The sequence below is a fragment of the Triturus cristatus genome, chromosome 4_1 (genome assembly GCF_964204655.1).
Source record: "Triturus cristatus chromosome 4_1, aTriCri1.1, whole genome shotgun sequence".
Taxonomy (NCBI): domain Eukaryota; kingdom Metazoa; phylum Chordata; class Amphibia; order Caudata; family Salamandridae; genus Triturus; species Triturus cristatus.
In genome coordinates this window covers 957,603,425-957,621,519 of record NC_140585.1, presented here as the reverse complement: position 1 = coordinate 957,621,519, position 18,095 = coordinate 957,603,425, and the positions used below count along the sequence as shown (strand labels likewise).

Sequence of the window (18,095 nt, the reverse complement as noted above, 5' to 3'; positions counted from 1 at the left end):
CCACGCTGAGGATGCCAGGTCTACCAATGGCATAAGAGGTGAGTGCTGCCTTTTTACTACACTGTAGCATCCAAGTGGCAATCTTTAATGTTCATGACTCATGTATTTCCTTACAGTTTCCCAATGGCCAGACTCAAGGAATTTGCAATTAAATACTGGAGCATGTGAGATTGTCCTTCCAATGGCCTTTAGCCGCCATACTTGACACAGGCATCAACTAGAATATAAACTGGTGGTTATAAGCTCAACTGATGTGCTGAGCTACCGCACATGCTGTGTGACAGTGCCTTCCTAAGCAAAGGGTAGAGTCCACTGTACTATATTGTTGTAGTTGGATAGGATTAATTAGGTCTCATTTTTCTTGGGGAGGCCCGCTCATCAGCAATTGGAGCCGGTGTAGGTTGGGGGTTGGAGAAATCAAATTCCAATCTAAGAACTGAATATGTATGTGTTGGAGCATGCAGATGTTATGGCTATCTTTACAAAGCAGACAGACACAGGTTATCAATACATACTTTCTCGTTATGATTTGTCAAGGCGATAGTGACACCTGTTCAACATTTAATTTGCTAATCTTGAATGTTTGGGGGCTTAACCCTAGGAACGTGAGACAACCCCTGGTGTATCTTCACAGACACAAAACACATGCGGCTATATTACAGGAGACACATGTTCACCTTATCTCATGATTCATACTTACTTTGACATTGTATTTGGTTCCCATAAATGTTTCTCATGTTCCAGAGGAATGGTGATATTAATCCCTAGGAACTTGAGATTCCAGACACAAAGGTGTTTCGCAGATAGTCAGGGAAGATATATTATAGCAACTGGCTGATTGCATGTAAAAGTGATCACATCTATAAACACATATAGCCCAAATGCTGACCCCACAGAGTTTCACAATGACATCCTCTGCAAATGTCATGAACGTCAAGCCACTAACATCTCATGGAGCTTTGATTTTAATACAATATTCTTAGATCAACATTTTCATAAGTGAACTGAAACGGTCTGTTAAGCTTTGCAAAGTTGCACTATGTTCCAATATCAAATTCTGCGGGCACACGAGCAGCCATCTTTAGAACCCATAGGCAAAGATATATCAGTCGACCTCAACAGGAAAGCCATTGTGTAGAGAAATCAAACTTTCTCTCGAATCAAGGTACAATTGCTGGAGGGCTTCTGTAAAGACTCGTACTGCACAGCTCTCCAGAAGTATGCTTTCGTGAGAATTTTGGGTTGAAAAAAATATATGGAGGGGCTTTCACAGTGGTTTCTACCACGTTTGCGTATTATACTCAACGGGATTTACAGCCATAGGCCGTAAACCTTTTGCCAATTATCTGCGGCCAATCCTATCCCTCAGTTTTGTTTCTCCCATCTCCAGCTGAACCAGATGTTGTTTTCCTCAACAGTATCACATTAATTACGTGCTTTTAAATGTATGCACCCGTGTACGTAGATGTTTTGCAATTGTATTGTGTTATGGCTGATGTTCACTTTGTAAACAGTTGCTTTATTCTCAGCTGGATACCACAAATTGTGAGGCTCTGTGACCTTGGGAAGTTTATGAACTACCTGTGTGTTTTGTATTTAAATCAGATTTGGGTTTCGCATCTAGTTAAAGGAGGTTAATGGCTTGTCAGACCACCATAAAACCAGTATATCTCTTTCAGAGCTCAAGCACTGTGAAGCCTGTTTTTGACATCAGAATGAATGGAAATCAGTGGCCAAGAGTATTAACCAAACCAGTTGCCAAATGTCACTACAGTCATACATCACCAGCATTTTCTCTCCGACTATAAACACTTAATTCTTCTATACTTTCAAAGCTCGCATGTCCAACCAAAGTAACTCCCTGAAACTGACAATGTTTCCGTACCCACTAATTATCCATACACACATAATTTGCTTTTCAGTTTTGCAATGCCACAGAAATTCAGTAATTACCTAGCAAATTCCAAACCTGTTTCCATGTAGTAATACAGAGTATTCAGTTCGCTGGGAGGAGCATAGCACTTGAATACAGTGGCTGTCAGTACTTGTGATACTCAAAACTTACCGCTTCCAGTTTCCTGGCACTGTGCTGCATGTTGGAGGTGGACGCCTTGCTTGTGTAGCACTGCTGCAGGAGGGCCTTCTGATCAATAGGTGTGAACTCTTCATAACCGTCTCCAGACTATGAACAGACATGAAAGACACAGTTAGACTTGTGAAGCCAGGTCTGATCCATCAGTGGCAACATTCTGGAAAGAAGAATTCTGCTAAGTTCTACAAAATTAAAACAAGGTATGCCATGTGCACGGGTGTGTCGGAATATCGTGCGCACAAATATCAACTGGCAAAATATCACGTCCTAAATATCGTTTACAAAAATATCGGTCCAGGGAGTGTAGATTTTCTAACATTAACTCAAATGGGGACTATTTTTGCACTATCTTGGGTCTAAGAGTGAACAATGATCACAAGTGACAGAGGTTAGTTACGGTAAACTCCCACTAGGAAAAATCCCTTTATAGGACTGGAACCCTCACTCACCCTAGGTGACATGCTTCATCATTGAGTTCTTTCTCCCGATGGAAAAACCTAGTTCCACCGAGGGCTACAACCCCCTCACTGTGAGGGAGGAGTCCAGGGATGTTATATGTAAAGATGAGGGTGTATACAAAGGAGATCCTTTTTAGTCCCTTATGCGGTGAGTGGAGTGAGAAAACAGCAGCGCAAACAATAAGCTAATTTAGGAAAAAGAGTGTGGTGAAGTTAAAACTGAGTGGTGAGAACCAAAATATTTTTATTTTGTAGGTTTCACCATCAGGGTTAAAAAGCAGTGCAAATAGAGCAGTATAGAGCTTTAAACTGCTCGATGTAAAAGGTCAACATGTTTCAGCCCCATTGATCTGTAGAGAAGTATCCGGCCTTTCTTCAGGACCGTGTGTAAACAATAAGCTGCTGCTATTTGGTACTTAGACAAACGAACAATACATTTTGATACTACACCAGTAATCAGTTCATATGTCTTCGGTATAACTGGGTATATCTAAAAGAATAACGTAAACAAAATCTCTGTCAGAAAAGTGTCAAAAGTTCATACAACACTATTGTAGTATATATTTACTACTAATAAACCAATTAGAAATAATTGGAAGCCCGTGCTGTGGGCAAGGCACTTACCCAAATAGTTGGATATCCACCCTCACCTCAACCTGGTAACAACTCAGGGGAAGGGGGACCCGCTCTAAGAAGAATACAAAATCCCTCTGTCAGACCGGGGAGAAACCTACTTGCTGATAAATGGGTCTATTCCTCAAAATATTCTTAAGTGTCACAGGGAGACACATCAGCAAACAAACCAACTTTAAGACTATGTATGAATATTAGGTAGACGGGCCTTCAGTCAAAAGAGGAATAAATGATGGAATTTAAGTAAGGTTGTTTGGTGACATACAACTATTGAGCAAAAAAAGGGTTTGGGAATGCCAATCAGACAGTATGTGAAAATATATCTGATGGAGCTCATTCTCCCAACACACTCTCTTTGGAATGCTAGTTTCAAAATCAAAGAGAATCCGAGGGTAACAAAATAATAGAGAAAAAGAGTAGGGGACATAATCTAAACAGTTTCTGAACCAAAGTTCCTATTCTGCTCATGCAAGCCCTTACCTCTCCGTCGGTACCCCGGACGGTCGTTGAGCTGGAACCGGAGGTACCGACTGTAGGCTAACCAACTCTGTTAAATAGTGCCTGTGATTAAGGTTGACTGCCGGCAGCTGTGGTGGACCCAGAAGGGGCCTTCGAGTGTGCCTGATTGGAAAAACGGTAGTTCCACGTACTGAGCATGTTCAAAGAGGCAAAGCGACTGCCCCTTTGAGCATGCTCAGTACGTAGAACCACCGCCTCTCTACTGGGCATGCTCGGTTCATGGGAAACTGCATTAGGTTAGTAGCTGCCTCTTTGAACATGCTCAGGCACTATTTAACATGGGCTTGCATGAGCAGAATAGGAACTTTGGTTCAGAAACTGTTTAGATTATGTCCCCTACTCTTTTTCTCTATTATTTACGCTCGCACCAACTAACTTTAATTTACCAACATGTCGGAACGACAAGGCCTAGCTTTTGATGACACAATTGCAGCTGACATTCTGTCTATGCCTAGTATCAGACTCTGGTCCCATTACCAACACCAGCCCTAATGATGTTTGGACAAAATTATTAGTCCTTAAACGCTCACACTCCCGCACCTATATTCATGGGGCCATCATGACGGAGTATTTAAAGGCAGACTGTGCACCAACTGGCTTGATTGTGAAAATGCCCCCAGGCTGTTCTTAGAGGATAAAGCCTTCCTCAAAGATTGGTCCCTCATTGCATGGTGATGCACGAGGGACTGGCTGATTTTGATAATCACCACGGCCAAAAAGATAGCAGACACCATATTAGTAGAGATCCAGACCCTGGAGGCACAGAAAGTCCGTATTAGTCACTACTGCCTACAACAAACAGGCCAAACAGATAAAAACAACAAGGACTTTAAGGATGCAGTCTTAGCCAACAAGATCGTGAAGTTCAAAAAAGATTTGGCAAAATTCTCTCTTGAAAGAGGCTACCCGTACACAAGCGACTCTTATGTACCGCCCCAATTTAACCAAAGAAACAAACGATATGGCTCCAACTATTCAACCTCCGCCAGTGAAGATGGCTCCTCTGACTCTGATGCCTCCAACTATGAGAATCAAGGCGGAAGGAATCAAGGTAGACGCAACAGAGGTCCGAGGAGAGGAAGAGGAGGTTACCTTGGACCAGCTCCCCCGCAATGGTGGTTGCCTGGCCCTTGCGGGTATCCGCAACAACCTTTCCGAACACCTATGTTTACTTTTCAACCCTTCTGTACTGCAATGCCAATGAGTCTTTTTTAGGACAGGGCCAAAACCGACCAAGAGGACGCAGAAGGGGCCCACAGACCAATGTGCACTGGAGCCCCCCTCCCTCATCACGGACACACAGCAACTTGAAGACATCGGCAGTCTCAGGGATGAGCAGCGAAACACTCTAGTAGTGAACCTCAGCCAACGTGTGCTCACTGAGGTGGAAAAAACTGCCCTAGAAAAAGGACTAGGCTTTGTTCCTACAATCAAAGGACACTCTTTTACCATCATGCAAGAATTGGCTGGATTCTTCAGGAAAATAAGACTACAAGCTTTTTACAGTGACAAATCTTCAATGACAACTGACTCAAGGACTACCAACACTGGGTTAAAACCAAAGTCTACGTTTAACCCTCCGATACACTTGGTCCCCCCTGAGATTGCCGCCTTTGAAAAAGCGGTTCTCTACGATGTGGAAACCATCATCAACACGGATACCAATCAATATCAGAATCTTCCGAAAGCCGAACGACTGGCTTTACAACTTTTGGCGAAGGATGAACCCATCGTCATAAAGCCAGCAGACAAGGGGGGTGCCACTGTCATCCTTGATACAGAAGTTTACAGAACTGAATGTAGACATCAACTGGAAGACAGGAGATACTACCGATCCCTGAAAATGGACCCCACGAAGAGGTTAACCAATACCATCAAAGACCTTGTGGATGAGGTCAAAAGTGAAGGATGGATAACTGACAATGAGGCAAATTTCTTGACCACCCAACATCCTGTAACACCATACTTCTACGTGTTACCGAAGATCCACAAAGGAAAGATACCACCTCCGGGCAGACCCATCATTTCGGGGATAGGATCCCTGCTTGAGCCCCTGTCGACCTTTGTGGATTTGTTCTTGAAACCCATTGTAGCGAAGATGCCAACATATATACAGGATACTAAACACCTGTTACACCTGTTACAAGACTTAACTTTTGACCAAGAAGAAGACCTCTTGGTCTCGTTCGACGTAGAGTCACTATACACATGTATCCCTCAGGACGAGACTCTCGTCACTATTCAATCTCTGTTGGAGGAAGAAGACCTCGACACTGTCACTCCTTTGAGTTTCATCATGGCCTGTGCCACCTTGGCGATGAAAGAAAACTTTTTCAAGTTTGAGGAAGAACTCTTCCTACAGACATCGGGGACTTCCATGGGCACTGTTTTTGCCCCCAGCCTGGCAAATCTCTACGTGCATACTTTTGAACAGACGGAGGTTCTCCAGCAATCCAATCCCTTCAGACACCACATAATGACCTGGAAGAGGTACATAGATGACATCTTTGTGATCTGGAAAGGGATTCCTTCCACAGCTGGCTCAACACAAGAAATGAGTACCTACGATTCACATATGAACTCTCTCAATCCAGCCTTCCTTTTCTTGATGTCAGGATCTATCCGGAGAACGGTTTGCTTGCAACTGAACTCTATCGCAAGCCGATGGCACGCAATTCGTTGTTATCCTACAATAGCTTCCATCCAAAAGCCCTGCGGGACAGTCTTCCATTTGGGCAATTTCTACGTCTCCGTCGGAACTGTTCTAGTATGGAGAAATACACAGAACATGCTATATCCATTTCTGCACAGCTTAAAGAAAGGCAATATCCTGTTAGCATCATTCGTAGGTGCAGAAAGAGGGCTTCGAATAACCATCGTGAAGCCCTCATTGAAAAAGCACCAGCCAAAGAAGCATTACAGAGACTTACCTGTGTTAACACGTTCTGTGGTTATTCTAATAAAAATCAAGAATACCATTCTGAAACATTGGCGTATTCTCAATGTTGGAGCCACATCTTTACCATCTCCCCTGTTTGCTTTTAAGCGTAGCAGCAATATAAAAGACATGTTGGTGCACACTCGCCCTCACTCCAAAAAACCACTCAACCAAGTATCCCTTTGGGGTTTGCCCCCCGTTCAGGGACACTTTCCGTGCGGCTCGTGTGCGGTCTGTCCACAAACTACGCACACTACTGAGATTTATATAGGCACGGATAGACCATGGTGTCTCTCTAAACACACTAACTGCAATAGTGAGAAACTGATCTATATGATCACGTGCCCCTGCAATATGCGATATGTTGGAATACAAGGAAAATAAAGACACGAATCCTTGAACACAAAAGCACTGTCAGGTGTAAAAAGAGTTCCACTAAAATGACTAACCATTTCATTAATTATGATCATAAGGAGCGGGATATTAAATGGGTAGTGTTGGAGCAACCCTTTATTCCCCCCACACGTGACAGATATTCAGAAGTTTCTCTTCATTCGAGAACAGCGTTGGGTGCACAAATTTCATACTGACACCATGGGGTTAAACGACTATATATCATGGCTATCGCTTTAGAACTAGCCATGAGTAAAGATTAGTAGTCTGCTTTCCTGATACAAGTTCATGATTGTGACATATTGCTCTGTTCACATTAATGGCCCTTCTCATCATGTATTGCATCCTTTAATGTGAGTTTCTTATAAGCTTTCTTAGTTAGGTAAATATCATCGGTACTGGCATCCTTCTTGACCTAGTCACTAGCTAGGACTCTTGATGGTACTATTTGGGTGTTTACTTTGTTAAACAAATTTGATGAACCATTTACATGTTGCACTTCCTGCGCGTGTGTCATAAACACGGATAATATTTTGCTTCTCTAATATTGGGTGTTATGCTTAAACAGTTCATCAAGTTTACAAATAACCTACTGTATTCATTCTTTTGTTAAAAACATTCATTTAATTAACATTTCGTGCATAGAGTTTCATTTAAACACTGTGGAATATTCCAATAAATTCTTTGTATGTGTTCCCTTTCAATTGCGCATGCTCGATTGATGGGACACTACATTATGTTAGCGGCTGCCCCTTTGAGCATGCTCAGTACGTAGAACCACCGCCTCTCTATTGGGCATGCTCGGTTCATGGGACACTGCATTAGGTTAGTAGCTTTCTCTTTGAACATGCTCAGTACGTGGAACTACCGTTTTTCCAATCAGGCACACTTGGAGGCACCTTCTGGGTCCACCACAGCTGCCGGCAGTCAACCTTAATCACAGGCACTATTTAACAGAGTGGGTTAGCCTCCAGTCGGTACCTCCGGTTCCAGCTCAACGACCGTCCGGGGTACCGACGGAGAGGTAAGGGCTTGCATGAGCAGAATAGGAACTTTGGTTCAGAAACTGTTTAGATTATGTCCCCTACTCTTTTTCTCTATTATTTTGTTACCCTCTGATTCTCTTTGATTTTGAAACTAGCATTACAAAGAGAGTGTGTTGGGAGAATGAGCTCCATCAGATATATTTTCACATACTGTCTGATTGGCATTCCCAAACCCTTTTTTTGCTCAATAGTTGTATGTCACCAGACAACCTTACTTAAATTCCATCATTTATTCCTCTTTTGACTGAAGGCCAGTCTACCTAATATTCATACATAGTCTTAAAGTTGGTTTGTTTGCTGATGTGTCTCTCTGTGACACTTAAGAATATTTTGAGGAATAGACCCATTTGTCAGCAAGTAGGATTCTCCACGGTCTGACAGAGCGATTTTTTATTCTTCTTAGAGTGGGGCCCCCCTTCCCTGAGTTGTTACCAGGTTGAGGTGAGGGTGGATATCCAACTATTTGGGTAAGTGCTTTGCCCACAGCACGGGCTTCCAATTATTTCTAATTGGTTTATTAGTAGTAAATATATACTACAATAGTGTTGTATGAACTTTTGACACTTTTCTGACAGAGATTTTGTTTACGTTATTCTTTTAGATATACCCAGTAATACCGAAGACATATGAACTGATTACTGGTGTTGTATCAAAATTTATTGTTCGTTTATCTAAGCACCAAATAGCAGCAGCTTATTGTTTACACACGGTCCTGAAGAAAGCCCGGATACTTCTCTACAGATCAATAGGGCTGAAACATGTTGACCTTTTACATCGAGCAGTTTAAAGCTCTATACTGCTCTATTTGCACTGCTTTTTAACCCCGATGGTGAAACCTACAAAATAAAAATATTTTGGTTCTCACCACTCAGTTTTAACTTCACCACACTCTTTTTCCTAAATTAGCTTATTGTTTGCGCTGCTGTTTTCTCACTCCACTCACCGCATAAGGGACTAAAAAGGATCTCCTTTGTATACACCCTCATCTTTACATATAACATCCCTGGACTCCTCCCTCACAGTGAGGGGGTTGTAGCCCTCGGTGGAACTAGGTTTTTCCATCGGGTGAAAGAACTCAATGATGAAGCATGTCACCTAGGGTGAGTGAGGGTTCCAGTCCTATAAAGGGATTTTTCCTAGTGGGAGTTTACCGTAACTAACCTCTGTCACTTGTGATCATTGTTCACTCTTAGACCCAAGATAGTTCTTTGTGTTTTGTAGTAAACTTGATTGGGGTATTACTATCTTGCAGGTCTATAAACTTTTCTCCCTTGGACCCTCCCCCATTGTTGTGTTTACTATTTTTGCACACAATATTTTGGAGATGATATTTACGGTAGACTAAATCCTGGCCACGAGGATCCGATCACAGATCACGTTGACAATAAAACAGCATAAATTCAAAGAAGTTTAAGCCTGCAATGAGCCCCCATCGTCTCTGCTTACCTAGACTCTTTGCAACAATTAACTTGAGACTGACATGCTTCATTCTTTACGTCACATTTTATTGGCCATTTTAGCCAACACCTTATCAAGTCATTGAAACAAATTCAAGAACTTACAAAACACCCTCCGCGTTGTCCTTGCCTTCCACAGTCAAATGTCTGAAACACTGGTAAATCATAAACTCAGGTTAACTTGCCAACGGGGCATTTAGAGCGGTCATGAAGACGAGCCCTGCAGCCCGGCACCACATCATCAATGTTTTCCTTCCCTAGAGAGCTTTACATCCGTGAACCCAGCCCAGTAATTTATATCTTCCCTGATGTCATCTCATTATTGAAAATTACAGCCATGTATGTTTCATAAAGAAAACCAGGCCACCTGGAGGTTTAGGACTCTTGCTGTAAATCGTGTAGAATGTATTGAAACCAAGACATTGAATTTTGCAGGTAACTAATTGACAGGATGTCTTTGCAAAATTACTTTAAACATGTATTCGTATGACTGCAAAATGTCAGAAATCAATTTTGATTTCCAGTAGGGAAAACTTGGAGACACTTATGGAGGGATGAGGGACAGAAAGAGGGTCTGTCGTTCTTCTCGAGTCCTGGACAGCAAACTGGGAAGAAAAACAAGATCCAATCAACGCCTCTGCTAACTGTGGTGGTAACGCATGCAATTTCAGTAGATCTAGAGATGCTGATGCCTGCATTGATAGAAACAGCAGCATCACTCGACTGAGGAAGGGTTCTCTACCAACTCCTAGGAGCATGTACAAAAGCATCATATTCAAAACAGTCTGAGAAACGCCTGTTGCTCTCAAGTGCATCACTAGACAGAAATATTGTTGCTAGAATTACTAACATGTCAGCGATGTGTCTCATTAGACCACAACCATATTTAAATGGTGACACTATAGGGAAGCAGTTGTTCCCAATCCTGATGTGCACCCTGAGGAGCTTTTGATGAACCTTGCACAAACACTTGAGATCCACATGCGTTTCAAAAGATCAACCTGGCAAAGCAAGAAATAGCTATTTACTAGTAACTACAATTCGAGAGTACTGGTTTCTTGCATCGATTCACATGTTAAATAGTACCTGTCATCAGACTGGGAACCCCAGTACACTTCACATTATCAGTAGTAAAAGAAGGACTTTTGATATTGTAGCTTATATATTTCCATCAGGATTTGTCTGTGTCAGCCAATGATTCTAAAGCACGTGTGCCAATGTTAAATATTCACCTCATGGATGAGGAGACCGAGGACATGTGAATCTATGAAAGATAAAAATGCCGTATAAGTGTAGCTACAGGTAAGCAATCTCTTCTTCTCAAACGCTGGAGAATGCTTTTGGAGATATTTTAACCCTTTCACTGACCTACTGGCGTACATACACGTAATTAAAGGGAATCCACGGGTTGCGTTTATGAAATATATTTGCATCAATGGAGGAAAAAGTTCCCTCCGCCCCCCTGTTTTTATGTGTTTTTGCCACAACGGTAGTTAACATCCTTAACTGTCTGGGGGTGAGTGGAAGAAGTTTGCTGGGTCCTGATCATTTTTTGACACTGACAAACATCTTAATGAGACAGCTCAGTGTTCAATTTCAGGATGCGTGTACTTGAGCAACCTAATAACTATTGTTTAAAACAATCTCTGGCACTGAGGTGAACAAACACCCCAGCAGTGGGGTTATAATTCACGTGCTTTGAACAGAATGGCATGCAGTTCTTAAAGGGCATTTGGTGAAGATGGAGGCTCGCCTTCTTGAAATAGGTTTGGAGTACCACCTGCTCCACACCTTTGATTCTCATGCGGATTTGATGACAAGGCAGCAGTGCTTATAATTAGCACCAATGCTACTTGACACATTTGTTGCATTACAACACCTGCAGGTAAGGCTGTAGGGCTCCTACCAGTCCACCCATGAAGGTTTATTATTCCTTCATGGAGTAGTCAGTTAACCTCGACATCACACAAAGGCTAATGTTTTTATTAATGGTGCCAAAGTCAATAAATAATAGGCATTTGTTTCTTCATTCTATTCACACAGTCGATCTATGGTCGGCACTACAATGTTGTACTTCCACTTCAGCCAACGGTGTAAGGGGCTGTTGGATCACAAAACATAAAATGATTATTAAAAGAAAAAGGCAGAGTTAGAAAGTAAAAGAAAGGACAAAAGCCATAAAAGTAACAAAAAACAATAATTATAATTCCTGTGTGGCTCAATGGTTAGAGCAGCAGACCCTGATGCAGAGTTCTGGCCAGGGACCAGGGTTCGATTCCCGCCTCGGCGGGGCTCGGGCTCAATTTCCTCGGACCTGTCTATTCTCGCCTCGGTGCCTATTCTAATCACGGGCCCCACGGTGCAACTCTGGGCAATAGCTTGCTTAGCCTCCACACCGGCCCCAACAGCGCTAAGGATGCCTGGCTTCACCCTGGGGGTGCCCAGGAGTGGACACTTCACAGGGAAAGCCAGGAGGGGTTCCACAGCGGTATGAGTATCAGCGCCAGGAAACCGATAGGCGACACCGCAAGTTGGCCGTCTGGTGACAGTGCGCTCTATATGTACCATGACATTTACATTTACATTTAACTAAGGGGTTTAAGATCACCCTAGCAAATTGATCATGGAACAAATCCCCAGTTTATTGTTACTCAATGTGCCCAGGTAAAACAGGCAAAACAATATTGTTTAGACAGTTATAACTTCTGACTCTCTTAAAATCCTGTGCTGTGGCAACAAATGATGGATGGAATGCAGAATGAATCAAACATTCACCCCCAGTCAAGAGACATGGGTTAAATCTATAGTTCTTTTGCACACTACTCCACTCTACTTTGGTCCCAACCATAGGCAAATCAGTGTTGACCCTGTTCCTTATGGGAACAGTCCAGCCCAAACTGCCAAGCAGGGTCCTCCCTGGACCGGAAACAAGCAACATGGGACCGGTTTCGGGGTAACACCCCTCATCAGCCAGGCTAGCTTGAATCCAGTGGCACAGCGAGCAAGGGACCCACATCTGGGCATACCCGTCCCAATTAGGGCGGAAAAGGGCTGCGGCAACAAATGATGGACGGAATGCTGAATGAATCAAACATTCACCCCCAGTCAAAAGATCTGGGTTAAATCCCTCGTTCTTTTGCTCATTACACCACCCCAGTTTGGACCCAGCCATATGCAAATCAGTCTTGACAATGATCCTCAAGGAAACAGTCTAGCCCGAATTGCCAAGCCGGGTTCTCCCTGGACCGGAAACAAGCAACATGGGACCGGTTTCGGGGTAACAGCCTCATCAGCCAGGCTAGCTTGAATCCAGTGGCACAGCAAGCAAGGGACCCACATCTGGGCATACCCATCCCACTTAGGGAGAACGTGCTGTGGCAACAAATGATGGACAGAATGTTAAATGAATCAAACATTCACCCCCAGTTAAGAGATCTGGGTTAAATCCATTGTTCTTTTGCTCACTATGCCAGCCCTGTTTGGACCAGCCATATGGAAATTATGACCCTGTTCCTCATGGGAACAGCTCAGCCCGAACTGTCATGCCGGGTCCTCCCTGGACCAGAAACAAGAACCCTAGGACCGGTTTCGGGGTAACACCCTCATCAGCCAGGCTAACTAAAATTCAGAGGCACAGCAAGCAAGGGACTCACGTCTGGGCATACCCATCCCACTTAGGGAAAAAAGTTCTGTGATAATAATTGGACGGAATGCTGTTTACCTGCCTGCACTACTACAGGCAGGGAAACCTTCATTTCCTCTCGCTTAGCGGGAGCAATATAAAGCTCCCCCAAGTGAGAGCAAACAGTAAGTTTGCTCCTAGCGGGCTGTAGCAGGAAAAATGCTCCATCCCGCTGGGAGCGGACTATTCATCTGGGTTCCCTGCCCGCTATGAAGCAGATGGAGGAACAGATGAAAAAATTGCTCCCGCAAGCAGGGAGCATTATTTTTTGCTGCTCCCTGCACACAGGAGCAATGCCGCGACCCGCTGTAGCCGGGAAGCCGGCAGGGACCGCAGAGGCATTGGGGCTCCCCCTCTCGGCCCTCAACAAAAAGAAACTAGGTACCCTGGGTGGGGCCAGGGCACCCAACATTTACAGGAGAGACCCCAAAGGATGGGGTCCCCGGGGCCAATTTTGGCCCAGCGAAGAGCGCTGTGTGCCCCTCCTCCCCCTCTAGATACTGGCCAGGCCCAGGGGGATGGGGTACTCTGGTACAATATTGTCTTGTGGAGGGGGGCAGTATGCCTCATCTCCCTTTTAAATATGAATTGGGTTTCCTGGGTGGGCTCCAGAGCGGCCACAATTTACTAGGTGGGCCCCGGGGATGGGATCCCCAGGACCAATATTCTCCCGGGGAGCAGGGCTACATGCTCTCCCTCCCCCTTTAGATACTGGCCAGGCCTCCCGGATGGGGTCTCCAGGTACAATATTGAGCTGGGGAGGGAGGCTGCATGCCCCCTCCCCCTTTAGATACTGGCCAGGCCCAGGGGGATGGGGTACCCAGGGCAAATATAGGCTTGGGGAGGGATGCTGAGTACCCGCCCACCTATGTTAACTGGCTTTAGGGGTTGGCTACAGGACCTGGCCGCAGCCAAAGCCCTGCATTGTGGGGTTGGCTGCATGCAGGGGGCTGGTTTCAGGACCTTGTATGGCAGAAATTTGATGAACGTATGGTATTAAATATTACTTTTTGTTAAAAAACACCATAGAAATTCGCTGAGAAAAAAAACGATTACAGTTATAGTTGTTATAGTTAGCTAACAGCTGCCACGCCACCAACACCAAATGCATGACTTCTCTTAATGAAACAGAAGCAATTACACATGTTGTAAATTATCTTATAGAGGAGATTACATATCACATTACCCTTGTCACTTTGAGAGAGATGACTATGAATGCAGCATCATTAATTGGTGACTGTTTTGTTGTTTAATTACATTTTGCTTTCAGGGGTTATTTATTGGCATACAAACTGTGAGGTCATAAGTATTGCATTGGGTGGGCAAGGCCCTTTGCCCAAGCCTCCTCTGGAGGCCAACCCTGCTGCGTATGACCTGGGCAATGGTAGTGGGTCACAGGGTCTGGACTATGACTAGACGGGCAATACCATTCCCTTTTTTATAAAACGATCCAAAATAGGATCTGCAAATCTAGGGCAAAGGTTCCTGCCCTGGTTTCGAAGACCTGTGTAAAAAATTCAACTACAGAAAGGTTACAGCTAGAAGGAAAGTAGAATTTGATATAACAAAAACATTCTAACTCCAAGTATAGTTCACTATTAATATATACTTCCTGTTGAGGTATTTGAAAGTTTATCAGTACACAACTTCAACATATTCTTGAGCACAGTGGTATGGCAATTTGTCATGTACATTTGTAGTGTTTCGACATGCTGATCCATGTGTGCCTTTAGGGGAATATGCTCCTATGATTCTGTTTTTAGACACTGATAACGTCTTTCCTCAGTCTCAAAGGAATCATTGCATAAATGTTTTTTTTTAAAAGGAAACCAACAACAAACATACATGGATGCTGCTGGGATGTAAAAGTTCCCTGCATGGTGACGGACATGCACCCCTGCCCTGGGTGCCCCAGCTGCACAGATATCGGATCCTGCTTGTGCACTATGACCTAGGACTCTCTCATGGGAATGTGATCTTGTTACACCAGGAGGGGAGCACCAAGCGCTAACATCGTGAGGGTAGAGGGCAACTGACATTACCTGGAGTCAAGTGACAAGCACGGTAGTGGCAATATACCCTTTTTGTGTTCAGTAGTAATGATTAGCTTGGACAGGCCTTTTTACTTGTGTCACTGGAGTGGGGCATACTGGCCCGCTCTTGTAAAGTTCGATGACTGTATTTAACCCACCCTTGGCCTGAAAGTACTGTGTAACAGCAGACAGAGCGAGATACTTGCATGTGCGTGGCTGTGTACGGTACATAACATGGAGGCCTGTGGATTCCATTTTGGAAGGCTAGGCACTGGTAGAGGTGAGGACTGCAACCCCAAGACAAGAGATGCATACTGCTGACATTCCCAAGGCTGGGAAGGGAGCACACACCGAAGGAAGGGCAGCAGGGCATGTTAAGAGCACATCAAAGATCTCTTTGTTTCTAGGAAGAGTTATTGGTCTATAGGGGCCTGGGCTCATTGTGGGGAATATGGTGAGAATGATAAATTCGGTAATGTTTACCAAGGAATCTTGATAGAGAGGAAGGCTTAGGCCTTTGAACGTTTATGAGGCACATTTCAGTGGTGACTAAAAGCCAGGTGTGATGAACCTATGTTGTGCGCCAATCAGAATGTGACAGACTGTCCCTTTGACAAAGGGCAGTGCAGAGGAGATAACATTTCAAAGGAGCAGACACCCACACCCAAATTTCAATGGCTCAGACACTAACTCACAGTTGTGTCTGAATTTGGACTTTAAAGGAGGGAGCAAAAGTCCTACACTTTGTACAATAGTACTGTTCAACAGGAGAGAGATCACCACAACATCTAGCTATTGAACCAGGGCTAGGTACCAAGGTCTGCTAGCCTCCCTGCTCGGTGAGGGGCCATCACCCAGGAAGTCAAGACCACTTGCCCTGGGATTGAATAACCAGCCTTCTGTCTATATGTGAGAAGGAGAGCACCTGGAGGGAGCAAGACCACGTGGGGATCCTACCATGTGGACCCCGGTGAGCAATGTAAGATGCCTGGTCGGGATTCCTACGCAGATAAAGCCAAAGACCTCGTGTACCATGAGGGGGCTATGGTGAAGTATGGGTTGTTGCCTTTGTGCAGAGCCAGTCAGTGTCCCCCGTATGCCAAGTGGGGGCCACTGTGAAGTAAGGATGTCACCCTTTTGCAGAGCCAGTCACCGACCCCTGTATGCTCAGTGGGGGTCACCACGAAATAAGGGTTCTCACTCTTATGCAGAGCCAACTGGCGACCATGGTATGCCAGGTTGGAGGCATCGTGAAGTAAGGACCGTGGCCTCTGTGAGGAGGAAATCACTGACCCCCTATGTGGCAAAAGTGTACCACCGTTGAGCCAGGGATGTTGCCCTGGATCGTCATGCACCTGCTGCAATGAGGAAAACTTACCGAGGAGCCATGAAGGTGCACGTCCAACACCAATGCGGACTGTCAGGAGACTGACAGAGGCCTGACGTGTCATCTAGGAATGAGCAGGCAAGGCAGTGCACCCTCAGCATCTTAAGCCCGTAGAGACGCAGCCCAGTCCTCCAGGACTTGCTGGCTGTCATCTGGTTGAGTAAGATTGTTCCAAGTCCAGCAGGCCTGTTGTGGTCTTACATAAACCTAGCATGTAACACAGCTGAAGTTGAATCGTAAGTTATACTTTATTGCGTGGAGACTAGCATAGGCTGCAATTGAATGTTGCCTTTAGTATCAAATGAGGAATTACAAGCAGCGAGACTATGTTATTCCAAAATATTAAACACTCATAGCTTAGGTTCCATTAATCAAATGTTAACCATGTTGGTGTCATTTTGCTTATTACATGTTTCTCTATTTTTCTACATAGGTCTGGCAACTTTATGGTGTTGTTTCTTAACACTTTCACTTCTGGGGTGTTTGCACTTCTCTGTGCCAGAGTTCTTTAAAATAAAATCTACTTTAGGATGCTTTAATACAAGCATCGTTTTGGTCTTTTATGCATCCATGTCTCCATGTACTTAAACAAAGAATATGTTTTTTTCCCAGCATATTCAGACCTATGTATTGGTGCAAACCCTGCAACAATATCTCATTACAGCCTGAAGACTGAAAATTGTGGAGATATTTTCAACAAATTTGCTCAATATCTTCTTGTAGCGCTGAAATGGACAAACAAACATACATCCTTGAACGCTAAACACAGAAATGTTGCCCTGAATTTCTGAAGTTCAGCGATACCAAATATTTTCTTTGGAAATGTAATCTACAAAAAGCAATTATATAACATTAGCAAAGACCATGACATTATGGCAGAATCACTGTTTATGGTACACTGTTTGTTTGATGTTAGAAATCAAACCCAGGACTATAGCAAAAGTATTTTCTAATTCTACACAACCTAAGGCATCTGTTGGTACAAGCCAGACCTCCCTTGCAGTCACTGGCTGGTGGACATTCTGAAAATGACATTTGCCAAATTTATTGCAGACTCAGTAATTTTTCCTCATCTCCCTCACGCAGGAACATATCCCTGCCAAGACTTGACTCCCAACTTTGTTACTCTGGGTCTCTTGACTGTGTGGGGTATCAGGCATGTTTTTAATTTCTATGGGTTCAGGAAGCCTACAGGTGATGAAGTGGACGGAGTGCATTTTGACAATTTGGATATCAACTACAAGCGAAAAGCCAGCTTAGACCACCTGTCTTTTGTTGTGGAAATATGGATTTTTATGATCAGTTATGTCCCCTATCTTGGACCCCAACGGTTTCATGTATGAATCACAAGTACATGTATGTTCCCTCCAGTTCCAGTTATGAAGACGCAAACACATGTGCGTCCACCGCCAACATGTCCTCTTTCAGATCCGCCATGAATGGGCCGGATAGTCCAT

At 44.1% G+C, this 18,095-nt stretch overlaps 1 protein-coding gene across 3 annotated transcripts in view; it reads right to left on the bottom strand.

The window, feature by feature from the left end:
* CAPS2 (calcyphosine 2) overlaps positions 1-18,095 on the bottom strand; it is an 825,864-nt gene that overhangs the window by 601,534 nt on the left and 206,235 nt on the right. For all 3 annotated transcript variants that reach the window (XM_085653843.1, XM_085653845.1, XM_085653844.1), the window contains one exon: positions 2,066-2,182. In XM_085653843.1, the coding sequence (XP_085509969.1) occupies positions 2,066-2,182 (117 nt within the window). The remainder of the gene's footprint in view (positions 1-2,065; positions 2,183-18,095) is intronic.